This window comes from Chlorocebus sabaeus, chromosome 13 (assembly GCF_047675955.1).
Source record: "Chlorocebus sabaeus isolate Y175 chromosome 13, mChlSab1.0.hap1, whole genome shotgun sequence".
NCBI classification, from domain to species: domain Eukaryota; kingdom Metazoa; phylum Chordata; class Mammalia; order Primates; family Cercopithecidae; genus Chlorocebus; species Chlorocebus sabaeus.
The window spans coordinates 91,889,038-91,916,608 of NC_132916.1; the positions used below are offsets into that span (position 1 = coordinate 91,889,038).

The window sequence follows — 27,571 nt, forward strand, 5'->3', positions numbered from 1 at the left end:
GAGGTGTAGGGAAAGGGGCAAGGGCTGAAAACCTCCTAGTGTGTACTATGTTCACTGTCTAGGTGACAGGATCAACAGAATTCCAGATTTCAGCATCACACAATATATCCTTGAAAGAAATCTGCACATTTACCCCTGAACCCAAAATAAACAATAATAATATGCTGGTATAAATCACAGTAAATAGCAATTACCAGTGACACGTGTATTTTAATCTCTGGCTCAAACCTCTCCAAAGATTTCCAGACCCTTACAACCAGTTTGATTAAGAAGCCTATTTGACTTCTTACTGTCACTGTCTCAAAGGCCCTCAACCTCAACCTCAACCTCATGATCTCTGTAACTGGCACCACAGTCTGCTTGGTTTTACAAGCCAGAAACCTGGGATTTATCCTGGGAACCTCTCTCTATCTCACCCTCCGTATCCAATTCATCACCAAGTCCTGCTCTAACTCTGTTTACCTCTTAGCCTTCACTGCCATAACACTGCCTGTTCACTTTCTTCTTTCTGTAATGAGATTACCACTCCCATTTTTCAGTTTTCAGCTCAAGCATCAGGGAATCCACAGGGAAGTATTGCACCTCCACAAGGCTGAGGTCCTTTGTTTCATGTGTTATAGCAATGTTTCCTTTTCCTTTTCTTCATAGCCATTTACTTCAGATTTTAAATATGTTGTCACTAAGCTGATTACCTATTGTCTACCTTCTCCAATAGACTCTAAACTCCATGAGAACAGGGACCATGTCTGCTTTAGCTATCACTGTATCCCTAACACACAGGAGGTACCCACATACTACGGAATGAAAAAGATGAAAGCAAAAGGGTACAGGATTAAAACAAAGTCTCACAATGTAACAACAGACCATTTCTTCCCATGGGCTTAGTAATCTGTTATACAAATTGCTGGTGAAAAGCCACAGTAAATTCAAAATTCTATGTTTTACCTGCTCTGTCTGCTCTGTTTTAGCAAACAAAACTAATTCTTACCATTTCAATAGCATCAAATTGAAAGCAGTTCTACATGTTCCAGTGAGTAACTGAGTAGCAGGAATTCATGATACATTAATTTAAACCACACGAAAAAGCTGAAGTGAACAGTTTCTCTTATGAGGGGACAAAGGAAGTAAATATGAAAACAGAAACAAGGTATGGCTGGTACAGCTGCCCTCACATTGCTGTGCCTCAGCTGGATTAAGTTTCCCAAGAACTAAGGAGCCTGGCACAAGCAGCACAGACCAAATAAGAGACCAAATAAGAGCAGCAGCAGGGGGCGAGAGAACCAGCCTCAGCTCTCCACACAGACTCCAGCCTCTAGGTCTTGTCCATTTGTGGAATGAGGTTGGGAAATGAGTCATCTCTTACATTTCTAATATTCTTTGATTTTATATTAAAAACACCTACAGGACTATGTTTTATTTCTTATCTTCAAGCTTCCCATTTAGTATCAGCAGCAACGCTAATCCACTCTATAGCCTCCCCAAAGGCTAATCCACAAAATAGCCTCCCCAAAGATATTCGCTATTTTTACCTTCCAAGCATTTAAAACTAAGATAGTTTTAAATAACCTCAGGATGTGATATTTGCTTACTGCTTCATGAGGGCAAGGTCCTTGTCTGTCTTGTTCAATACTGTATCCAGGCTTTGCTCAATAAAGTACACAAAAAAAATGCCTTTTGAATAAAGAAATGTATTTACGAAGAGGCCATGTTGGCTAAAAATAAAAATTGTACTTAAAAGAACAAAGCCATGTGCTGGCATCCATAAAATTACATATAAAAATGTATGTGAATTCATAAGTGTGTTTTTCTGGGGAAAAAAATCATAATCTTTCTTTCATCAGATCAAAGGGCCAAAAGCAGCCATAAAACCACTGTCTTAAATTTCCAATTATACATAGATACTTGAATAAAATGTGGAAACTGTCCTGTTAAATTAAAGGATAAAAGATGCTCTCCTGTGGCTCTATTTCAAATGAGCCTATAACTGGAATAAAACTGCTAAATTAATACTGAAGTTTCTGTAGTCTGCCACAAGTACCTAGTCATAATTTTCCTTCACTGGGAGGCTTTATAAAAAAGCCTAATCAGTGATATACTTTCTGCAGGTATCTACTAAATGGTGATAAATAACAGATCCTTACATAAACGGTATAAACTTCTCATGTATTTTGTATTTATTCATATAATGGTCCCTTGACTGTAATTTATGCACTCAATGGAAAAGGTGAACAGAAAGCACGGCTGCAATTTAAAGATATTGTAAAGAGGCTGTTATCCTGCTTATCTCCTTTTCATAGGCTGAGAAAAGAGCTTAATCTGGAACAGGAGCATTCCCAAGTTAAGACTCAATAATTCTTTAATGAAAGATTTTTTTATATCAAAATATAGATAATTCCTGTGGAATCCTCTCTCCTGGGTTTTCTGAATGAAGGTCAACTTACTGTCTAAAGTAATTACAGCTTTGAGATGCTGGAGACACGTGAGGGCACACAGTAAACATCCTGAAATTCCTCTATAATTTCAAAAGTGCCAAAAGGGGTTGGGACTCTTGAAAAGGTTACCTGAAAATAAATTCAGATTAACCCATAAAATACAAACTAATATGAAAGAGGGAGAGAACAGACCTGCTTCTGATGAGTGCCTATGCGATCTTAAATGTCAGTCTAAGTAAGCTTGCCAAAAAATTTATTTTAAGGTAGGTTGACAGTGATTTGAAATGACAGGTCTTGAAATACAAATGTATTCATTTAGTCTAAATCATTAGCAGTCATCCAACGACTTATTCCTTCCTCCTCTAGCCAATCAGCTTCGGCAACTTACCTCCTTCATATTTCTCACACAAAGTCCCTTACCTTCCCATTTTTAATGTCACAACTCCAGATCAGGTTCTTATATCTCTTCTCTAAAATATTACATTAACAGCCTTAGACCTTAATCTATTTGATATACCATTGCCATATTAGTTCCCCTAAAAATCCTGATACAACTTTGCAACCTTTTGCTTAAAAGCTTCAGTGATTCCTCACTGCCCACAGATTAGTATTTCAGCTTTTCCTATTTTTTTTTTTTTTCTAGCTAAAGAAAATGTCTGCAACTGTAGTAAAAATTGCTATGTGCTCACAGGAAAAAAATCTCACAAAACTAGGAATCAAAATTAGATAAAACATATATAATCATGGAAACATTTTTAAAAATCAATCTAATGAAAGGAAACACTAGTATGCCTCCAGATGTTAGCAGTTATTCCATGAAAGCAGGCTAACTATCAAATAAATCTGTGACATACTGGGTTCAAAACAGTTAAATATATTTCCTTAGAATTTCAGAAAGCCTTAAATATGCTAAGTTCAGAGTAAATCTCCAAGAAGGCATATACTATTTCCCAAATTTATTCAATCATAGAGTCCATTCTGGGGAATACATTAACATTTCAAAGCACATATTCCAAGCAACACAACATCTGAGGAACATCTCCTGGAAGAAACCGAAAGTGCTATAAGGTTCCAGATTAGTGGGCTGCCTATCTGGGTACATAAGAGGTTAGGGAAAAAGAAACAGTTTCAGGTATCCTCTTTCATATACTTCTGCTTCTGGCATCATCAGCTTAAATGGAACTGCCATACTGCTAGCCCCAATACTGACATCAGAAGACAAAAACATATAGTTCACAGAGCCTGTCAGCACTACAGGGAGATGAGCCGCAGAGTGTCACTGTGCCTTTTTCCTGTGTCTATCTGATATATAATATTTACTTCACATATCGATTACATTCAAGGTCTTTCATCACCTGATTTTAGCCTAGCTTGTTTCCTCAACTGTAAACAAAAAGGATCAGAAATGATAACTATGAAGATTCCTTCTAAAACTGATATAAGGTTTAATGGGTTTATTTTTAGTTATTCTGCATCATTCTCCTTCATGCACAGTATTTATTTCAAAAAACCAACTCTACTCTGTTATTAAAACACTAGAATATACTGGCCCTCATGTCTTATGCAATCCCACTACCCAAATTTATTTTCCCACTCAAAGAAATGCTAATCATTTCCCAAAGCCCAGCTCAAAAGCCCCTTCTTCCATGAAGCTCTGATATTCCTACCCTCAGAAAAATGGAATAAAATTCTTTTCACTAGATAGCTATGGTATGTTTTTTGTTCCTCTCAAGGCACAGACTTTACAGTCACTGATGTACTTTAGAACTTCACCACCACTAGGGTAGTCTTACTGATTTCTTATCTTTTTGTAATGTCAAGCACATTTTGCAGATAGTGAGCACACAAATGTTTAAAATGATGTAAATGGTCTTCTATCTTCTGTTGGTGCATATAAGTGGGTAAATAGTCCCCTTTCCTTTGTGACCCATTTCCGTGCTGCTTAGAATCCCTTTTTTCCTCCTCTTTCTTTTGCTCCAACTAACCTCGTAAAAATAATGACACTAACAACATCACTGTTAATGACACTATCAGTGTTAATGTCATCATCAACGACAATGTAGGCTGGGTATAGTATTCTCTGCTAAGTGCTTTCATTTTTCAGAGGCTATTAGTCAAAATGTAACAGATGTTGGAGAGGATGTGGAGAAATAGGAATATTTTTACACTGCTGGTGGGAGTGCAAATTAGTTCAACCACCGTGGAAGAGAGTGTGGCGATTCCTCAAGGATCTAGAACCAGAAATACCATTTGACCTAGCAATCCCATTACTGGGTATATACCCAAAGGACTATAAATCATTCTACTATAAAGACACATGCACATGTATGTTTATTGCAGCACTATTCACAATAGCAAAGAGTTCGAACCAACCCAAATGCCTATCAATGATAGACTGCATAAAGAAAATGTGGCACATACACACCATGGAATACTATGCAGCCATAAAAAAGGATGAGTTCATGTCCTTTGCAGGGACATGGATGAAGCTGGAAACCATCAATCTCAGCAAACTAAGACAGGAACAGAAAACCAAACACCCCATGTTTTCACTCATAAGTGGGAGTTGAACAATAAGAACACATGGACACAGGGAGGAGAACATTCCACACTGAGGACTGTTGTGGGGTGCGGGGTTAGGGATAGAATTAGGAGAAATACCTAATGTAGATGACGGGTTGATGGGTGCTGCAAACCACCATGGCACATGCATACCTACGTAACAAACCTGCATGTTCTGCACATGTATCCCAGAACTTGAAGTATAATAGGTATCAAGAGCCTTAAAATACTTTGACCCAATACTTCTTCTGATACATCTTTATCCTGAATAGTTAGAGAGATATTGAACAATTTCTAGTCACTATGTCAAATAATAGAGAATTGGTTAAATAAATTATGGTATGCTCCCATGACTGAATACAATGCAGTTATTAAAAATCATGGTATTGCAGGATTTACTAACTGGCACGACTGGCACTTTGGGCTGGATAATTCTTTGTTGTAGGCGGGTTGTCCTGTGAATTGTAAGATATTTTGTAGCAATCCTGGCCTCTACTGATTAGGTGTCAGTAACACCTCTTCCCCCAGTTGTGAAAATAAAAAATGTCTCCAGACATAAATGTTTCTGGGGTGGCAGAGTTGCTTAAAGTTGAAAACCACCTGTTGAAAATATTCTTTATGTAAAAAACACACAATACAATAAGTAGAAATGTAGTTATAAAAATTATAGTTAGTATGACTACATTATTTTAAATATACAAAACAAAAAGATAGGTATGCATATGAATAGAAAGATACAGACCATAACATTAATTAACATTAACATTGTTCTTTGGGTGGTAGGATTATGGGTGATTTTTTTCTTATACCTTTTCTATATAAACATGTATTAATTTTATAAAGAGAAGGGAAAATCAACAAATACTGTTATAAAAAAATGTACCACTACCTTTACTAAAGATTAATGGTCTCCAAGAACGACTCATTTGAAACAAAAAGGAAAATACCTGTTATATTTATATACTACAAAATGTTTTGTAGAAGTCAACCTATCAAACTGTCCCACCTGTCCCACCCCTCAAAACTCATTCTACAAAAGCAGAGACATCACAGAGCTAGGGCATTCTGCTGATGGGAGCAGGTGGGACAACATGTACTGAATGCACTGAGCCTCAGAACACTGATCACATATTTGGGAGAAGGATAAGTGGAATTTAGTTTGATTTCAGTTTACATAATTAGTTAAATCCACTACTGCATATATTTGCCTTATGTTTTGTCTCATTTTTCATAAGAGAAAAAGTATAAGATTTTGCTAGACTCGGAAGATGATGAATGGAATCCCAATTGTTAGAACAGTCAAGTTTAATAACATATTTGGACAAAATTTGGGTACACATTTTTTTCTGTTCAGATTTCATACTTAATGACATGAAAATGAGACTGAAATAGAAAGAGTAATACTCTAAAAAGTATTTATGAAGTATCTATATTTTTGCAATTCTGAGGGCAGTAATTAGGGAAAATGAAGAGATGCATTCCCTGGGCTGCATGAGAAAAAAAGCAAACACAATATCTTATCACTGCTGGATCCATGTGTACAGGCACATAACAGATGTTACACATATTTCACGAACGAATGAATGAATGTCTGCTACAAACATACTAATTCTGGGCTAGGCACCTACATGGGCTAACTCACTGATTCCCATGTCCAGATGATTCTGTGGTGTAGGCATTAATGTTCGTTTTACAGATGGAAAAACTGAAGCTCAGCCAGATAAAGTAATTTGCCCAAGGCCAAGAGATTAATAACTTTCCATTATACAATTTTATTTTGAAGAATTCCATTTGCTAATTATATTATCTAGATAAACTCTGAGGACAAGCATAGCACGCTTGCTGAAAACATTCGATCATATGTCAGCCTCAGGATCCATAATTCTTATCCTTCTCCTTGTTCCACAAAGGATGGAGTAGAAGACTGGGACCTAAATATAGAGAGTAGGGTATTTCTCTTAACTACAAAATTTGTTTTTTAATATTTACAATTCAATGACAATTTAACCACAGAAGTGTGAAAAGTGTCTGTTCATATCCTTCACCCACACTTTTTGATGGTATTTTTTTTTTTTTTTCTGGTAAATCTGTTTAAGCTCCTTGTAGACTCTGGATATTAGCCCTTTGTCAGATGGCTAGATTGCAAAATTTTTCTCCCATTCTGCAGGCTGCCTGTTCACTCTGATGATAATTTCTTTTGCTATGCAGAAGCTCTTAATTAGATCCCATTTGTCAATTTTGGCTTTTGTTGCAATTGCTTTTGGTGTTTTAGTCATGAAGTCTTTGCCCATGCCTATGTCCTGAATGGTATTGCCTAAGTTTTCTTCTAGGGTTTTTATGGTTTTAGATCTTACGTTTAAATCTTTAATCTATCTTAATTTTTGTATAAGGTGTAAGGAAGGGTCCAGTTTCAATTTTGTGCATATGGCTAGTCACTTTTCCCAATACCATTTATTAAATAGGGAATCCCTTCCCTATTGTTTGTCAGGTTTGTTGAAGATCAGATGGTTGTAAATGTGGGGCATTATTTCTGAGACCTCTAGTCTGTTCCACTAGTCTATATATCCGTTTTGGTACCCATACCATGCCGTTTTGGTTACTGTGGCCTTGTAGTATAGTTTGAAGTCAGGTAGCATGATGCCTCCAGCTTTGTTCTTTTTGCTTAGGACTGTCTTGGCTATACAAGCTCTTTTTTGGTTCCATATGAAATTCAAAATAGTTTTTTTCTAATTCTGTGAAGAAAGTCAATGGTAGCTTGATGGGGATAGCATTAAATCTATAAATTACTTTGGGCAGTATGGCCACTTTCATGATACTGATTCTTCCTATCCATCAGCATGGAATGTTCTTCCATTTATTTGTGTCCTCACTTATTTCCTTGAGTAGTGGTTTGTAGTTCTCCTTGAAGAGGTCCTTCACATCTCTTGTAAGTTGGATTCCTAGATATTTTATTTTCTTTGTAGCATTTGTGAGGAGTTCACTTATGATTTGGCTCTCTATCATTGGTGTGTAGGAATGCTTGTAATTTTTGCACATTGATTTTGTATCCTGAGACTTTGCTGAAGTTGCTTATCAGCCTAAAGAGTTTTTGGGCTGAGATGATGGGGTTTTCTAAATATACAATCGTGTCATCTGGAAACAGAGATAATTTGACTTCCTCTTTTCCTATTTGAATATCCTTTCTTTCTTTCTCTTGCCTTATTGCCCTGGCCAGAACTTGCAATACTATGTTGAATAGGAGTGGTGAGAGGGGCATTCTTCTCTTGTGCTGGTTTTCAAAGGGAATGTTTCCAGCTTTTGCCCATTCAGCATGATATCGGATGTGGGTTTGTTATAAACAGCTCTTATTATTTTGAGATATGTTCCATCAATACCTAGTTTGAGTGTTTTTAGCATGAAGGGGTGCTGAATTTTATTGAAGGCCTTTTCTGCATCTATTGAGATCACCATGTGGTTTTTGTCATTGGTTCTGTTTTTGTGATGCATTACATTTATTGATTTGTGTATGTTGAACCAGCCTTGCATCCCAGGGATAAAGCCAACTTGATCATGGTGGAAAAGCTTTTTAATGTGCTGCTAGATTCAGTTTGCAAGTATTTTATTGAGGATTTTTGCACTGATGTTCATCAGGGATACTGGTCTGAATTTTTCTTTGTTTTGTTGTGTCTCTGCCAGGTTTTGGTATCAGGATGATGCTGGCCTCATAAAAATGAGTTAGGGAGGATTCCCTCTTTTTCTATTGTTTGGAATAGTTTCAGAAGGAATGGTACCAGCTCCTCTTTGTACCTCTGGTAGAATTCAGCTGTAAATCTGTCTGGTCCTGAGCCTTTTTTGTTTGGTAGGCTATTAATTACTATCTCAATTTCAGAACTTGTTACTGGTCTATTCAGGGATTCAACTTCTTCCTGGTTTAGTCTTAGCAGGGTGTATGTGTCCAGGAATTTATCCATTTTTTCTAGATTTTCTACTTTATTTGCATAGAGTTGTTTATAGTATTCTCTGATTGGTAGTCTGTATTTCTGTGGGATCAGTGGTGATCTCCCCTTTATCATTTTTTATTGTATCTATTTTGATTCTTCTCTCTTTTCTTCTTTTTTAGTATGGCTACCAGTTTATCCATTCTGTTAATCTTTTCAAAAAACCAGCTCCTGGATGCACTGATTTTTTGAAGGGTTTTTCATGTCTCTATTTCCTTCCGTTTTTCTCTGATCTTAGTTTATTTCTTGTTTTCTGCTAGCTTTTGAATTTGTTTGCTCTTGCTTCTCTAGTTCTTCTCATTGTGATGTTAGGGTGTCAATTTTAGATCTTTCTCGCTTTCTTCTGTGGGCATTTTGTGCTATAAATTTCCCTCTACATACTGCTTTAAATGTGTCCCAGAGATTCTGGCATGTTGTGTCTTTGTTTTTATTGGTTTCAAAGAACTTATTTATTTCTGCCTTAATTTCGTTATTTACGCAGTAGTCATTCAGGAGCAGGTTGTTCAGTTTCCATGTAGTTGTGTGGTTTTGAGTGAGTTTCTTAATCCTGAGTTCTAATTTGATTGCACTGTGGTCTGAGACACTGTTATGATTTCTGTTCCTTTGCATTTGCTGAGGAGTGTTTTACTTCCAAATATGTGGTCAATTTTAGAATAAGTGCTATGTGGTGCTGTGAAGAATGTATATTCTGTTGATATGGGATGATGAGTTCTGTAGATGTCTATTAGGTCCACTTGGTCCAGAGCTGAGTTCAAGTCCTGAATATCCCTATTAATTTTCTGTCTCGTTGATCTAATATTGACATAGGGTGTTAAAGTCTCCCACTATTATTGTGTGAAAGTGTCTCTTTGTAAGTCTTTAAGAATTTGCTTTTTGAATCTGGGTGCTCCTATATTGGGTGCATATACATTTAGGATAGTTAGCTCTTCTTGTTGCATTAATCCCTTTAGCATTATGTAATGCCCTTGTCTTTTTTGGTCTTTGTTGGTTTAAAGACTGTTTTATCAGAGACTAGGATTGCAACCCCTGCTTTTTTTTTTTTTTTTTTTGCTTTCCATTGGCTTGGTAAATCTTCCTCCATCCCTTTATTTGGAGCCTATGTGTGTCTTTGCATGTAAGATGGGTCTCCTGAACACAGCACACTGATGGGTCTTGACTCTTTATCCAATTTGCCAGACTGTGCCTTTTAATTGGGGCATTTAGCTCATTTACATTTAAGGTTAATACAGTTATGTGTGAATTTGATCTTGTCATTATGATGCTAGCTGGTTATTTTGCCCATTAGTTGACACAGTTTCTTCATAGTTTCGATGGTCTTTACATTCTGCTTCATTTTTGCAGTGGCTGGTACTGGTTTTTCTTTTCCATATTTAGTGCTTCCTTCAGGAGCTCTTGTAAGGCAGGCCTGGTGGTGACAAAATCCCTCAGCATTTGCTTGTCTTTAAAGGATTTTATTTCTCCTTTGCTTATGAAGCTTAATTTGGCTGGATATGAAATTCTGGGTTAAAAACTCTTTTCTTTAAGAATGTAGAATATTGGCGCCCCACTCTCTTCTGGCTTCTAGGGTTTCTTCAGAGAGATCACCTGTTATTCTGATGGGCTTCCCTTTGTGGGTAACCCGACCTTCCTCTGTGGCTGCCTTTAACATTTTTTCCTTTATTTCAACCTTGGTGAATTTGACGATTGTGTGTCTTGGGGTTGTTCTTCTCAAGGAGAATCTTTGTAGTGTTCTCTTATTTCCTGAATTTGAATGTTGGCCTATGTTGCTAGGTTGGGGAAGTTCTCTTGGATAGTATCCAGAAGTGGTTTTCCAACTTGGTTCCATTCTCCCTGTCACTTTCAGGTACACCAAACGTAGTCCCATATTTCTTGGAGGCTTTGTTCATTCCTTTTCATTATTTTTTCTCTAATCTTGTCTTCTTGCTTTATTTCACTGAGTTGATCTTCAATCTCTGATATCCTTTCTTCTGCTTGCTCGATTCGGCTATGATACTTGTGTATGCTTCACGACATTCTCATGCTGTGTTTTTCAGTTCCATCAGGTCATTTATGTTCTTCTCTATACTGTTTATTGTAGTTAGATATTCCTCTAACCTTTTGTCAAGGTTCTTAGCTTCTTTGCATTGGGTTAGAACATGCTCCTTTAGCTCAGAGGAGTTTGTTATTATCCATCTTCTGAAGCCTACTTCTGTCAATTTGTCAAACTCATTATCCGTCCAGTTTTGTTCCCTCGCTGGCAAGGAGTCATGATCCTTTGGAGAAGAAGAGGCATTCTGGTTTTTGGCATTTTCAGCCTTTTTGCACAGGTTTTTCCTCATCTTCGTGGATTTATCTAGCTTTGGTCTTTGCTGTTGGTGACCTCTGGATGGAGTGTTGGCTTGGTCATCCTTTTTTTTTTTTTTTTTTTGATGTTGATGCTATTGCTTTGTTTGTTAGTTTACCTTATAAAAGGCCCCTCTGCTGCAGGTCTGCTGGAGTTTGCTGGGGGTCCACTCTAGACCCTGTTTTCCTGGGTATCACCAGCAGAGGCTGAAGAATAGCAAAGACTGCTGCCTGTTCCTTCCTCTGGAAGCTTCATCCCAGAGGGCACCCGCCAAATGCCAGCCAGAGCTCTCCTGTATGAGGTGTCTGTTGACCCCTGCTGGGGGGTGTCTCCCCGTCAGGAGCCTCAAGGGTAAGGGACCCACTTGAGGAGGCAGTCTGTCACTTAGCTGAGCTCAAGCGCTATGATGGGAGATCCACTGCTCTCTTAAGAGCCAGCATGTGGGAACGTTTAAGTCTGCTGAAGCTGTGCCCACAGCCGCCCCTTCCCCCAGGCACTCTGTTCCAGGGAGATGGGAGTTTTATCTATAAGCCTCTGCCTCTGATTGGGACTGCTGCCTTTCTTTCAGAGATACCCTGCACAGAGAGGAGGAACCTAGAGAGGCGGTCTGGCTATCATGGTTTTTTGGCACTGAGGTGGGCTCCACCTAGTCCGAACTTCCCAGTGGCTTTTTTTACACTGTGAGTGGAAAACCACTTACTCAAGTATCAGTAATGGTGGACATCCCTCCCGCCACTAGGCTCGAGTGTTCCCCGTTGACTTCAAACTGTTATGCTTGCAGTGAGAATTTCAAGCCAGTGGATCTTAGCTTGCTGGGCTCCGTTTGGGTAGGATCCACTGAGAAAGACCACTTGGCTCCCTGGCTTCAGCCCCCTTTCCAGGTGAGTGAATGGTTCTGTTTCTCTGGTTCCAGGTGCCACTGGGGTACAAAAAAAACTCCTGCAGCTAGCTTGGTGTCTGCCCAAATGGCTGCCCAAGTTTGTGCTTGAAACCCAGGACCCTGGTGGTGTAGGCACCCAAGGGAATCTCCGGGTCTGCAGGTTGCGAAGCCTATGGGAAAAGCGTAGTATCTGGGCTGGATAGCACAGTTACTCATGGCACAGTCCCTCATGGCTTCCTTTGGCTAGTGGAGGGAGTTCCCCAACCACTTGAGCTTCCCGGGTGAGGCAACACCCCACCCTGCTTCTGCTCACCCTCTGTGGGTTGCACCCACTGTATAACCAGTCCCAGTGAGATGAACCAGGTACCTCAGTTGGAAATGCAGAAATCACCCGCCTACTGTGTTGGTCTCACTGGGAGCTGCAGACCAGAGCTGTTCCTATTTGGCCATCTTGCCTGGGAATCAACCAGTTTAAATTCTTTTAAACATTTACTTAAAAAAACAGAGGCTCTAACAGCGAAGACAGAAAACAAACATGTATATAGGGGTCCTCTATAACCACAATTCAAATGTCTGAGAGAGGGCTTCACAGGTTCCGAAGCATTTACATTATCTTCTCCAAAGCTCACAATAGCTTTATGAAGTAGAAAGACGTCATTATTTTCTTTTGAAGTTGAAGAGGACCCTAGAGGTAAATAATTTGCGAATAAAATTTCATGCTGGTGAGGAGTAGAATGGCAACTGGAATTTAGGTCTTTAGGTTTATTGATAAACGCTTCCAATTTTTCACTTTGAAAATGTGTTAAAAAATACTTGAAAAACTAAGAACTTGAGCTTCTTTAAATAATTCTCTAAAACGCCACACAACTACTTAAATATAGTAAATATTCTTAGGTTTATGTTTTTAGTATGTAAAGAATAAATACTTCAAGGATAAATAAGTTCAGGTGTCATCCTTAAGTCTGAAAGCCATTTATTAAAAGACAAAGTGGAGGATGATGGGAGACAGCAGGCAGGGAAAAATGGGAAAAGACCACAGCATTTCCTTATTATGGATATTCAGAAAATATTCAGAAGAACCTCGAGCCCCTGGACAGCTAACAAAGTTCTAAGGGCTTTACTCTTTCAAAAAGCCTAGAATTTTATCTATACCATCCTATCACACACATACGTATTTACTTCAGATCTTCTGTATAATTTATAAAGCCCTAAAATTCTTAGAAATAGCTTTTAATGATTATAGAAATGCTCTAGGAAGTATGATAGCTTATTCAATTCACTTTTTGTAAAAAGATTGTTCTGAACTTCCTACTGCTATCAAATCTTTTTAGGGGAAATGGAGCACATATTCATTTAAATTATCTTCTTATTTTAGTTTACTGGGCTCTTTAATCAATAAAATAAGTTTTTACTTTTGTTATCCTTTCTGTCCCATTCCACTACTGAGTTCAGCTTGACTAGAACTTTTTTCTATTGTCTATACCAGCACTTCCCAAAGTGGGTACCAAGGATCACTAGTGATAGAGCGAAGAAGTGTTAATGCAAACAAACAAAAGTAAAGGGAATTTTGCTAAACAATGCATAAAAAATTCCTGTCTTGGAAAGTCACAAAGGATACTAACATATAAAAAGCTTTAGAAATCCCATGCCGTGTTTAATTTTGCTTAATCCATTCTCACCAAATTTTTATTTTATCAGCCCCATTATAACAAGAAAAATCTTGCATTACCAAACTGGCTACATTGCAACATTTTCAGTGAAACCCAACTCAGTATAAATCACATAACATGATCATAAAGTCCAACATGCATCTTAGTGACACATATATAAGGCTGCCTAGATCTTGCCAGACAGTGTTTCTTTGAGGAAAGGGGAACACTTAACATGATTTTCAGTTAGAGAATTATCGGTTTATTTTTTTTCTTTGAAGGAGCTTCCTGGCCAATCAAAGCTCCAACCAGACAAGTTAAGGCCTAGATTTACTACACAGGTATAAAAAACTAAACACAGAGCTAATATCAGTTTAATACCTTTTATCTTTAAATGCTAATTTCTCCAATTGGCTTCTCCAAATTATATCATCCTCTGTTTTATTGAAGAACATCAGCTTCACTTTCCTTAAAAGAAAAACAAAAACTCAGAAATAACTAATTAATTACATGTAAAATATGCACAAATGGCAAGTCTAAAGTGAACCAGCGAGAATGTTTTAGTGCCCAGTAGGTAATTAAAAATCATCAAAAACTGAAATGAGATAAAAGAACCTACTTAATACCTAGGATTAGAGGAGGCAGAGTAAGAAATGATGAATGAGGAAATGGTAACATGTCTATTAAGGTCCAGTGAGTAATCAACTTAGAATACCTTATACTAATATAACAGCCTCAAAAAGGATAGTAATTAGAGACAAAATTACATACCTGAGACTGGGTATATCAGTCAAAGCATAATTCAGTATTTTAACCATTGGAGTGAAACCTGTTCCAGCTGCCAACAAAAAGAGATCTTCTAATTCTTGGAACTTGGATATTTTAAAATTGCCCTCAGGACTGCTTACAGAAACAAAATCTCCTAAACAATGAAATACAAACTAAATCAGAAAAAAACCACAAACAAAACAAAAAACCCAGCCGGGAAATTAAGAAGCCAAAAGTAACTGAATTTAAAACACTCAGGAGTAACAGTATAAATACTTAACTTGCAGACTATGTATCAGCCTTTAAGATAAATAAGTAGTCTTAAGGATACTCATTAGGCCCCTATGTATGTCTGAATCATATCATTACAGTCAAATTAATAATGAGGTTTTATGGTATAATTTCCCACCACTATTTTCCCAAACCATCAGAAGTCTGAAATTTACAAACTACTGCAAAGTACTTATCCACAAATTATCAATAAAGGATTGATTGCTAAACTAAATTTTAAGTACCTCAAAAGCAGAGTCACATATATCTGTCTTACATGGTACAGAGTAAAGAATAGATATTCACTATTTACATATTGATTATTAACCATAGTAACAGGATTAGTAGGAGAGAAAATTGAAATAGAAATGTATTCTAAAATCTTATGTTGATAAACACACCAACTTCTCTTCCACCAAATTTTTGAAAAGACCTATTTATTAAGAAAGGCTGTTCTGAGTTTAATTCCCATAAAAACAAAGCAAGATCAGAAATGCAGTCAACTATACTTAGAGCATGCCACTTTCCAATCTAGCATCAACACATTTGAGAAATCAGTGCCCATTTTCTACAGTCCAGTTGATATAATCACCATGTACCATTCATATAAGAAAATTATCTTTAGGACTAGATTCAGAAACTTGAAATGTAATCTTAAAAATGAAAAATAAAGCTGTGTATAATTTTTGAATGATTTAAAATACTCTATTTTAAAATGCTTGGATGCTCACAATTTTTCCTTTGTTTTCCATTGCAGGATAGTAAGAATCTTGCAGTAGTTGATGAAGTAAGTATTTGAAAACAGGGCTGGGCGTAGTGGCTCACGCCTGTAATCCCAGCACTTTGGGAGGCCAAGGCAGGTGGATCACCTGAGGTCGGGAGTTCAAGACCAGCCTGACCAACATGGAGAAACCCTGTCTCTACTAAAAACACAAAAAATTAGCTGGGCATTGTGGTACATGCCTGTAATCCCATCTACTCGGGAGGCTGAGGCAGGAGAATCGCTTGAACCCAGGAGGCGGAGGTTGCTGAGGCAGGAGAATCGCTGGAACCCAGGAGGCGGAGGTTGCGGTGAGCCGAGATCGTGCCATTGTACTCCAGCCTGGGCAACAAGAGCAAAACTCCGTCTCAAAAAAAAAAACAACAAAAAACAAAAAACAATAGAACCTCCTTGTTATAGTTTGAAACACACTGTAAGATTAGAATGTCCTTAGGAAAGCCAGATGGTTGTTTACTAAAGAAGCCTCAGAGGACAGTATTAACTTGGTAACTTTTACCCACAGCCCAGTCTTTCCAATGCTAACAAAATTGATTAGACTCATGTAAGATAACTGATGCTAATCAAATTCAGAAGAGATTAAAGCACACATGCCAGAATGGCACAGCTGGGGTTACATGTACCTAGTGACCTGAACATTACATGTCCCATTGGGGATATCTTGTTTCCAGTATTAGAACACACGGAAAGCCAAATTAATCATGTAAAATCATGCTGCTTAGTGAACATGGGATTGAAACAGAGATGGATAATTGCATGGGTTCATTCATTTAATGTACAACTCTCTAAGTGACACAAATATTTGTGCCATGTTGAGCCTCCCTAAATGAAGCTGAAATACTACTTCATCTTGTTCTTCGAGCTTTCCCTTTCCACACTCTAGGACAACTCTTCACCCTGCTATGTTTGCAAAAATCTCCATAAATAGGCTGTAATACCATTCCTTAAGTTTCCACTTACTGTATTATAATTATGTGTCAGTCCTTCTTTCACGAGGTACAGTCACCTTCACTAGATTTGTAGGTACTCCAAAATACTTCAGGCTCAAATTCATATATAATATTTTGGTTTACGTAACCAAGGATGACTAATCATATCTCTTATGTGAAGTAGATATAATTAGCAGAATCATATCTACTACATTTCAGAAAGTAATGTAATTTTGTTTATTTCCAAATTTCAGTAATCTACTTCACTGATATCCCAAAATATTGCTAATGCTGCCTTGGAAAGAGGAACACTTTTGCCATTAGGTAAAAGGCAGTGAAAAGAAAATACACCAAAAGGGAGCAGAAGCAAGGGAAGTTTTTAAATCTTAATATATCTCATTATAGTTCTTTATTCATTCTTTCAAAGTACCTTTACTGGCTGGGCACAGTGGCTCACACCTGTGATCCCAGCACTTTGGGAGGCCAAGGTGGGCCAATCACCTAAGGTTAGGAGTTCAAGACCAGCCTGGCCAACATAGTGAAAACTCATCTCTACTACTTAGTCGGCATGGTGGTGTGTGCCTGTAATCCCAGCTACTTGGGAGGCTGAAGCAGAAGAATCACTGAACCCAGAAGGCAGAGGTTGCTGTGAGCTGAGATCAAGCCACTGCACTCCAGTCTGGGCGGCAGACCGTCTCAAAAATAAAACAAACAAACAAAAAAACAAAGTACATTTACTGACAGCCTATTATGTACCAACTGCCATGCCAGGCATTGGAAATACAAAGATAAGACAATTTCTGCTCTTAAACTCAGTCTTCTAATTGAGGAATATATTTATTCTTATAATAGAGCTATGAACAAACTGTTGTTATTGGGGGTTTCAGGGGAGGAGGAGGGCTCCATAAAGTGATATTCTGTTTGCGTCTTTTTATTTATTTTTATTTATTATTATTATTTTTTTGAGAGTCTCGCTCTGTTGCCCAGGCTGGAGTACAGTGGCATGATCTTGGCTCACCGCAACCTCTGCCTCCCGGGTTTAAGTGATTCTTCTGCCTCAGCCTTCCAAGTAGTTGGGATTACAGATGCCTGCCACCATACCTGGCTAATTTTTGTATTTTTAATAGAAACGGAGTTTCCCCATGTTGGCCAGGCTGGTCTCAAACTCCTGACCTCAAGTGATCTGCCTGCCTCAGCCTCCCAAAATGCTGGGATTACAGGCATAAGCCACCGCACCCAGCCCATGTTTGGGTCTTTTTAAAAAAGTACTTGACAGGTAAAGAAAAGGTTGATGGGCATCTTGGGTGTGGCAACTGCATGTAACTGTGAATGAGGATGACAAATCTGTGGAACTCTGAGTAGCACAAGTATTTTTGTATAGCAAGAGATGAAGCTGGAGAGATTATCAATGTCTATGTAGGTCATGCAGTGTAGATAATGGGGACCCATCAGAGGTTTCAAAGCTGCAAAGCAGCTAGGGTCAATTGTGAGAAAACAGTTAGAAGCCAACAAAGATATGATGAAGGCTTACTATAAGACAGTGGCAGAAGAGGTAGCTGAAAAAGCCATTGAGATGTATACTCAACAAAATTTAGTGGCTGACTGGACTGGGAGAGAGAAAGTGGGAAGAAACAAGGCTGATTTGAGTTTCCAGACTGGATCAAGGATGAACAGTGATGCTGCAAATAATAAAAACAGGGAATATGGAGGAAGGCCATGCTGGGTGGGACAAAGAGAAGATAACTTTGGTTGTAGACATGTTGAGTTAAAGATATTTGATAGACTCCTACATGGAGATAACGAGAGGGCAATCTGATCCAATCTAGAGCACAAATGAGGTTACAAAAATGTAACAATACTAACCAATCTGAAGACGATCAAGCTCTGGTGTGAAGAGTCCAGTGTGATAGATTTTTATCAAAAAATAGATGTATTTATTGTTGGGAAGAACTGGTTCCTTGAACTCTGAGAGTAAGGAACCATATACAGGTGTATATGGCTTTACTATTTCTGTACCTAGAAAAAAAAAATCACAGCAAAAAAATTAAACTTTAAAAATCCAAAAACCTCTTAATGAAGATGAAACATCCAAATTTTATGATACCATCAGTATATATTTAAAACTATATACCTAATGGGTATATAATTCTAATGATTTTTCTATATGTATATAGTATATATGTATATATACCCCAAGCCTGTATGTGCCGAAACAATTTTCACAAATCATTATTGTACCCATAATATAAACAATGTTTTTATTATGTATAGTCTAATTTAATAGAAATATATGGTAATAAGTTTAGACAACCACCTATTCCATCAGCAAATAAACTTTGTAATGGGCCACAACAAAAACCGCATCAAAAATTTACCATGGAGATGTTAAAAAAAAGTATTTACCTTATAATTTTAATTATACACCAAATTTTTAAAAATGGTTACTGATGACCAGTGGGATCATTTAGGGGAGATAAAGGAAGAAATTTCACTTTTTACTTTATGTACTTTAAATTGTTTTAATATTTTAACATATTATATATTACTTTAGTAACTCAACAAAAAGAATGTTAATCTAGCTACTTCTAAGAATATATTATTTTCTTAAAGAGTAAAATAAATAACTCATTTTATTTTAGGTAGCCAAATCCCAAAGAGAAGAATCATCACATGTTTGAAAGACCAAAAATTTTATGCATGGCTCCTTAATGTATACAAAATACATATATTAATTAAAATGCATTGGCAATAACTGGAGAAGATACCAGCTCTTGAATTAGGTAACCAGGCATTAGTGATGAAAAAGAGAAAACCAGCCATTAGTGATGAAAAACAGAAAACCTTAACAGTGCCTCATCATAATGTATCTACTAAGACTTAGCTGGTAACATTTTAGACAATTGCCGGAAACACTACAGCTGACAGGAGAATTTTACTGTTTGCAGCTTCAAAAGGCGAAGAAAATGTTGGACATCAATAACAAGGGGTATTCAAAACAAGTGGAGTAAATTTAGGATAAAAATGAAAGAAAGAAGAATTCATATTTATACATTTATAGAGCTTCTTATACTGGTAGCACATAGAATAAAATAATTTCCAATCATTCACTCATTTTAAATTTTATAGATTCAACTTCATAAATGATACAACCCTAAGTAGCTACTAAGAGACACCAGTATGAGCTTCTAGTAGTTGTCTTCATGGAAGACTGTTTGTGCAGTCTCTCATCTCTTTCCTTTAGGGTTTTGTTAGTCATAAATTACAATGCTGGTGGAATCATCTGTCTAACCTACTGGCAATATCTTTGTTCCACATGATAATATGGTCCAGCTATAGTTCCAACATGTAGAACACGTTGCAGTCACAAACCTAGATTCTGACTATCACTAAATCTAGCTGCCTGGAAACATTTATTAATAACTTAAATGGTTGTTTTCTAGAGAGAATAGTACTGATTTTGAACTGCTTATAAAAGAAGAAAATGTGTCCCAAAGCCTCTATTCACCTTACCTGTAATAGGTAGCTTGAGGTAAACATGTTGCCCAATGGGCACTTGAAGATGAGTGCTTGGTGGCAGCATCAAACAGAAAAGCCTCGTATCATGAGTAACATTTTCCTTGGAAATTAACTGGCACTTTCTGTAGTACAAACCTAAAAAGTGATTCATTTTCTCTTATTGATACATAAATTAATAAGTAATACTAAACCACTAAGAGAAAGCACACACTCAGCTTCTGTTTTCTAGAAAGCTTCAACTTCATTAAAATGCCTATACATTTAAAAAACTAATCAATATTTTAAGGTTAATTTTTCCATTTTATTTCCTGAGATATCTGTTGACCAAGACCTGTAAATACTTCTATAACTTGAAAGATGAACTTAATGAGTGTTACTTCCTCACATCTGTTATTATAGCATGTTAAACCATTATGTTCTTAAAAAAAAAAAAAAAACCCTAATTTTATTTGATAATGAATAAGTTTACATTCTAAAGTCTTTAAAAAAAATTTTTTTTTTAAGAGATGAGGTTTCACTATGTTGCCCAGGCTAGTGTCAAACTTCTGGACTCAAGCAATCCACCCACCCTGGCTTCCCAAAGTGTTGAGATTACAGGCATGAGCCACCGTACATTCTAAAATCTTTTCTTATACAATGGAAAAGTCCTGAAGCTCAAGCCTTTAAGGCTTAACAACAGTAGCACTATTAAGCAATTTTAGAATATCTCTTTGACAAAGGCAAGAAGATATACATTCTTGTGTCTCTATGTTTGTGTGTATGTATTTTATATATATGATTAGAGAACATTTTAACTGTCACAAAATGATTAAAATAAATTTTTTTTTTTTTTTTTTTTTTTGAGATGGAGTCTCGCTCTGCCACCCAGGCTGGAGTGCCGTGGTGCAATCTCGGCTCACTGCAAGCTCCGCCTCCCGGGATCACGCCATTCTCCTGCCTCAGCCTCCCGAGTAGCTGGGACTACAGGCGCCCGCCACTGCGCCCGGCTAATTTTTTCTGTTTTTAGTAGAGACGGGGTTTCACCATGTTAGCCAGGATGGTCTCGATCTCCTGACCTCGTGATCCGCCCGTCTCGGCCTCCCAAAGTGCTGGGATTACAGGCTTGAGCCACCGCGCCCGGCCTAAAATAAAAATTTTTATGCTTAAAGGTGTAGGTTTTGGTATCTGGAAAATTAATACAAGTGAAAAGCTGAAGATGGTAGGATTAGGATTATGGTACTAATATACAAATAGATAAAAAGAAACAAATATTTTTATAAATACTAGAGAAATTTGAAATTAATATCCCAAGCTCAGAAAATATTGTTTGTATACAGAGCAAATAATACCATTTGAATTAAAAGAATTTATTATAGAAGTTCTGAAATAATTAAGATTTTCACTTGTAAATTCTCTTTGAACATAAATAGCATATCAGAATAATGTGAAGATATTAACTTTTTATTTCCTCTCTCAAAATAGTATTTACAGAGATGTAAAGGAATAAACCCTGATAATATATTTCTTATTCTAGTTATTCTCTTTTTTTAATCCAAAAATATTCAAGTAGGTGCAGAAATATTTTCCCCAGATCTTAGAAAGTGAAGAGCCAACAGCTAATAATCAACGCTTAGTGGAAAACTGAAATTCACATATAATCCTAAGAAATCATTTTAGTCACAAGTGAATCCAACTTCCCTTCTCCCTTTTGCTCCCCACAGATCAGTCACTCAATTTTCCACCTGCTATCATTGTAGCAGTAAGTATATAAGCTTAGACTACATCACTTTATGCAAAGACCCTGGAGTACCACTAGAGGTCACCTCACTCTAGTGCCAGGGCACAAGTTTGGACCAGATTACGGCTAATAGTCCACCCTAAAGTTATCCTGGAAGGCCTAACAAGCACTGGCCTAACCAAAGGGTCAAAGGACATAGGCCCATGCACAAAGAGAAATGAAAGTGCAGATGATCTCTTTATTTCTTTTTCCAGACCCTTTCTGGAACTCACAGTAAGAATACAACGAGAGACCCACATACTATATACATATAAATATTTAACAGTTATAAATCAGACAAATAACTGTCAAAGTATGTTCTATGCTATATCTTGAAATATACAGCTTCACAAGGTCCTAGAAGGCTAGGTTCAAATTTGGGATTCTTAAGCTCCTCAGAATATCAGTGAGATGGCCGAGGAATGAGACCTGCACTCCCACTGCCTGCCCCCATTGTCTTCTCATCCTTGGCTGTCTGACTCTGAGTAGGGGCTTAAATGGGTCTGGATACATTAACCCACAGGCTCAACCTCATGCACTAGCTTTTCACATAAACAGCCCTGGCCACTCCTTGGATAGAGGTAGATTTGGGGTCGTTTGGGCAGGGAATTCCATGGTTCTAGATACCTAGAGGGTGAAGTTGAAAGAAAGAGGATGAGCTCCAGGTGGATACTTCGTGGTCTTGTAATACTCCTTACCTTGTGGGAGGGGTATGGCTGTGGCTGGAGATAGTCATGTGGGGCTCTCCAAGTGTGGAACCCAGGGCAGGTGCCCTTCTTGCGCAGGTCTAAGGACCACAGTGGTGTTTTCTTCTAATAAAATCTAGTGCATATCATTTTGATAACTTTACAGCTAGATGAAAATGCTCACCTTCTGGACTGACAATTTCTACTCTAGCATTTGCTAGAAAAGTTTGCTATAGTAACTATGCAACTCTCCAATGATATTTAAAACACAAGGAAATACTGGGTTACAGTGATTTACTGACTTTCCTTGTTAGAGAGTTGACACAGCATTCTTGTTATTTAACACTACTGAGATAATTTCAATGTTTTACCCACAAAAGGCTGACTATAATTTCAAAAGGACATCCTAACTATAGGTTCTAAGAATTTTAAGAAAGTTTTCATCTTTCAATTGCATCAAGGAGAAAGATAGCACAGACAGATGGGAACTGCAGTATATAAGATAAGAAAAAAGTATAAAGCAGATGGCACTGACTACTTTAGTCTGCACAATGCCATTATTTAACTGTCGGCTTTTTGGCTTTCTAAGCACAGGTAATTATACTAAAAAATGAGAAACTGAAAATAAAGACAGTAAAACAAAAACAAGACAGAAACATTACTGCCCCAAATACCTAACTTATTTGAATTAAATACATACAATTAATATTGAGATACTCAGGGTAAGGCTGAAATACTGAGGATAATAAGACTATTTGAGCATACTTTTTTCTTAATGTTAAAAAGAAACTGTATTTTCCCTTTTAAAAAATAGAATTTCACAAGGCCAAAACAGAAAACACAGGTAAAGTCTTCAATGGGAGACAGAAGAGAAAGAGAAGACTGCACTAGGAAACCACGCTGCCTTCAACTGGCTTCTCCTTCTTGCACTTTTGAAGCACTTAGTTACTCTTACTTTCCCTGCTGGAAACAGAAGCTTATAGAAGTTAAAAAGCTTGTCCAACATCTCAGGGCATCTAGAAAAGATGTGGGATGGAGCAAGAAGCTATTAGGGTTTCTTGTCCCAACTCAGTAGGCCTTGTTTAAAAAGTTTGAGAACATGATTAGTAATTATTAGTAGCCAATCACTATAGACAAGTTGAGGATGCAATGGAAAAGCTCTCGAAGGAAATTTAAAGTCCTACTTCAGTGAGCACATGAATGATATGATAAGAAAGCAAAATAGCCTTATTGCTGATTTGTAGAAAGTTTGAGTGGTCTGGATAGATGAAACCAACCAGAACACTCCCTTAAGCCAAAAACCTGATCCACAGCAAGGTCCTAACTCTCTTCAATTCTAGGAGGGCTGAGAGAGGTGAGGAAGCTATAGAAGCAAAGTCAGAAGCTAGAAGAAGTTGGTTTATGAGGTTTAAAGAGAGAAGCTATCTTCATGACATACATCTCCACCAGAGTTCTTGGGTGACTAGGTGCATTGTCAATGAATGACAACAATTCGAAAGGAATCTTTTTTTTTCCACATAGTAAGTCTCAACAGTGGGCTTCAAATATAGAAGTTTCACCATTCTAGATGCCATTAAGAACATTTGAGATTTATGGGAGGCAGTCAAAATAGCAACATTAACAGGAATTTGAAAGGTGATTCCAATTCCCACGGATGGCTTTGAAGGGTTCAAGACTTCAGTGGAGGAAGTAACTGCAGGTGTGGTGGAAATACAGCAAGAGAACTAGAATTAGAAGTGGAGCCTGAAGATGTGACTGAATTGCTGCAATCTCATGATAAAACTTGGAACAGATGAGGAATTGCTTCCTAGGGATGAGCAAAAAATGTGGGTTATTGAGATGGAATCTACTCCTGGTAAAGATGCTGTGAAATGTTGTTGAAATGGCAACAGATAATTTAGAATGATACATAAACTTAATTGATAAACAGCAACAGAGTTTGAGAGTACTGACTCCAATTTTGAAAGCAGTTTTACTGTGAATAAAATGTTATCAGAGAATCTTTTGTGAAAGAAAGGGTAATCGATGTGGGCAAACTTCATTTTTTCTTAAGAAATTACCACAGCTACCCCAACCTTCAGCAACCACCACCCTGATAAGTCACCAATCATTAGCATCGAGGCAAGACTCTCCACCAGCAAAAAGATTATGATTCACTGAAGACTCAGATGATTTTTAGCATTTTTTAGCAATATATTGTTTTTTAAATTAAGATGTGTAAGTTGTTGTTTAGACATAAAGCTATTGCATACCTAACAGACTAAAGTATAATGTAAATATAACTTTTACATGCACTGGGAAACCAAAAAAATGGTGTGACTTGCTTTATTGTGATACTCCACTGCGATGGTCTGGAACCCAACCCACAATATCTCCAACATATGCCTGTAAGTGGCTGTTCACATATCAAAATTGTGAGACCTTTTTTTTTTTAATCTTGTTTCCTAAGACAATTGACTGGGTTATTTGTTGGCAAATCTTTAAAATTACCTTTGTTTGGTGATCCAAGACTCCACATTAAAGACAATTATCAATTAAGATAAAAATGCTAATGTTACCTTGTGTATAGAAATAGCAATTCAATTATCTATTGATTTCTGACCCTTATTAGAGAAGTTCCTCAGCCATCTCTTTCTCTATTGCTTTCTCTCCCCCTGCCTCTTTCTCCCACATAACCCCCACAGCTACTCACTCATAATCTTCATTTCCAGGAAGAAAAAAATTAATTGGAAGCATCACACTTATAAATTATATGGGTTCAATTCATACAATTTAAAATATTGACCTACTACATCTGGATTGAAGGTAAAAATGAAAGTTTCTCTTCTCTGGTTGATGTTCTTTCTGATATATGAATCCTTCATGTAAGGATCTTCTATATTTGACATGAGAAAACATTATATTAAAAGTTTTTCAACTTATATGCTTGTTTTCAAATTCTTTTAGCTAAGAAAGTAGTAAGACACAGCCAGCATACTACTGTCATAAAGTCAATAATTACAGCAATACATACTGAAAGTCTAGGAACCACATAATTGGCTGTAAATCTTTAAGGCTACTCAGAGCAAGTTAACTATAATTTGCTGATGTAATCATTCGGCTTTGCTAGTGAATAAAATAACCTACAGTTTTTGTCATGATTTAAGGAGAAGAAAGGAGAAAGATGAAATTATCTTTGTTAATGCGGTGAAACAAAAATATCTCCTAAACTCCAAGTCATTTTCCAAAGTGGAAAACCTGCACTGAAAAACACATTACAGCTCCAATTTCAACCAAGAAAGCTAAACCTTTCTTTTTTTATGGTGGTTCAGGATTCAAGGAAAAATTTACAGCAGAAATAAAAGAATTAATGGAAAGCCTCAAGAAATTACAGAGAATATCCGAATGATGGTTGTTCTAACTAGTTATTTCCAAATAGAGGTCAGCCCAGGTTCTCAGTATCATTTATTTCTTGGACTTGGCTTTTACCTGGTTTGCTATGATTTTTCAATCACTAGATAAGAAAGATAATTTCAGGGAAAGAGATTTCACCCTAAAAATACCTTTTCATTTCCATTGTCCCTTTTCTATTCTTTTCTGATCTGCTATATCACACTATCATTTCTCTATGTCCTCTCTCCTTACCTAATACCAAAAAATTCAGACCTCTTGCTCTGGTAAAATTAACCCATTAGAACTTTCCTACATGCCACTTACATTTTTCTCTCTCTACATCCAACAAAATGCCTGGCCTAATATGCAACCAGTAATGACCTGTAGCTCTACCTGGAAAGTCCAAAATAGTTTTTTGTTTTCTTCTGAAAGCCATGGACCTCACTTTGAAAATACTGCTTCAAATTCACTTCCTTGAGGCAGTCATTCAAGGCCAAATTCATCTGTGTCTATTCACTTGGGGCTACCACAAAACATGTTTAGTTTGTACTGTATAACTTATCCTTGTCAGCCTATTTCCTTATAAAAGTGTTCTTCAATTTCATGTTTGCTTATTTTCTATCTTCCACCTGGGAAACTAAATTTCCCATACTCTTTGTTTCATTCCACAGTGCCTAAAACAGTCTTCTACACACAAGATGTACTCAAAATAAGGCTGCCTCACGCTTTTCTGAAAATTATCTACAAATATATTTTCATAAGTGTGAATTAAAAAGAAATACTGGTCTGTGTCCCTGGTTCCTGACACACAACTCCTAAAATCCTTGTAAACAGAGACACTAAAAGAATCTTCTGTTCTAATATTTGTTCTTTAACCCTGGTTCCTGACACTAAGCTCCTAAAACTTTTTGTAATTTCCTAAGTACTATAAGTGTCTTAACAGAATTCCTAAATCCCTGCAATTTCCTGGGTGATAGGAGCATCTTTTGTTCTAATGGGGAGACTCCTGGTAGGCTCCCGGATAGCCTCAAGATGGGACCTGTCTGCCTGGGAAACCAACCATGTGATTAAAGGATTGGAACCTGCAGCCCCCTTCCTAGACCTCTGAGGACAGGACAGGCTGAAGGTTAAGCTGCTCACCAATGGTCAATGACGTAGTCAATCACACCTACATAATAAAACCCCCATAGAAACTCAAAATGACATGGTTTGAAAAAGCTTGTGGAAAGCTGAACACATGAAAATGTTTGGAGGATGATGCAATCAATGAGGTCATGGAAGCTCTGTGCCCCTTTTCACATATTTGCCCTATGCATTTCTTCCATCCAGTTATTTACTTGTATCCTTTGTAATATCCTTTATAGTAAGATAATACACTTACATGTTTCCCTGAGTTTTGTGAGCCATCCTAGCAAATTTTTGAACCCAAGGAGGAGGTTGTGACAACACTGATTTATAGGTGGCTGGTCAGAAGCATAGGTCACAACCTGGAATTTGCAACTGGCATGAGAAGTAGGGGGCAGTCTTGTGGGACTAAGCCCTTAACTTGTGGGGTCTGCCCTAAACTCCAGGATGTATCAGACTTAAGTTAAATTGTAGGACAGACAGTTGGAGTTGCTGTAGAATTGGTTGTTGGTGAGAAGAAATTTCACATTGTAGTGTTCTGAGTGGAG

General features: G+C 37.3%; 1 protein-coding gene across 1 annotated transcript in view; it reads right to left on the bottom strand.

Moving 5' to 3' along the window:
* CYB5R4 (cytochrome b5 reductase 4) overlaps positions 1 to 27,571 on the bottom strand; it is a 109,621-nt gene that overhangs the window by 11,011 nt on the left and 71,039 nt on the right. The window contains exons 11-14 of the mRNA XM_038002227.2: positions 20,079 to 20,219; positions 18,432 to 18,584; positions 14,595 to 14,745; positions 14,205 to 14,291 (exon numbers count right to left, since the gene is read on the bottom strand). Coding sequence (XP_037858155.2) covers positions 14,205 to 14,291; positions 14,595 to 14,745; positions 18,432 to 18,584; positions 20,079 to 20,219 — 532 coding nt within the window. The remainder of the gene's footprint in view (positions 1 to 14,204; positions 14,292 to 14,594; positions 14,746 to 18,431; positions 18,585 to 20,078; positions 20,220 to 27,571) is intronic.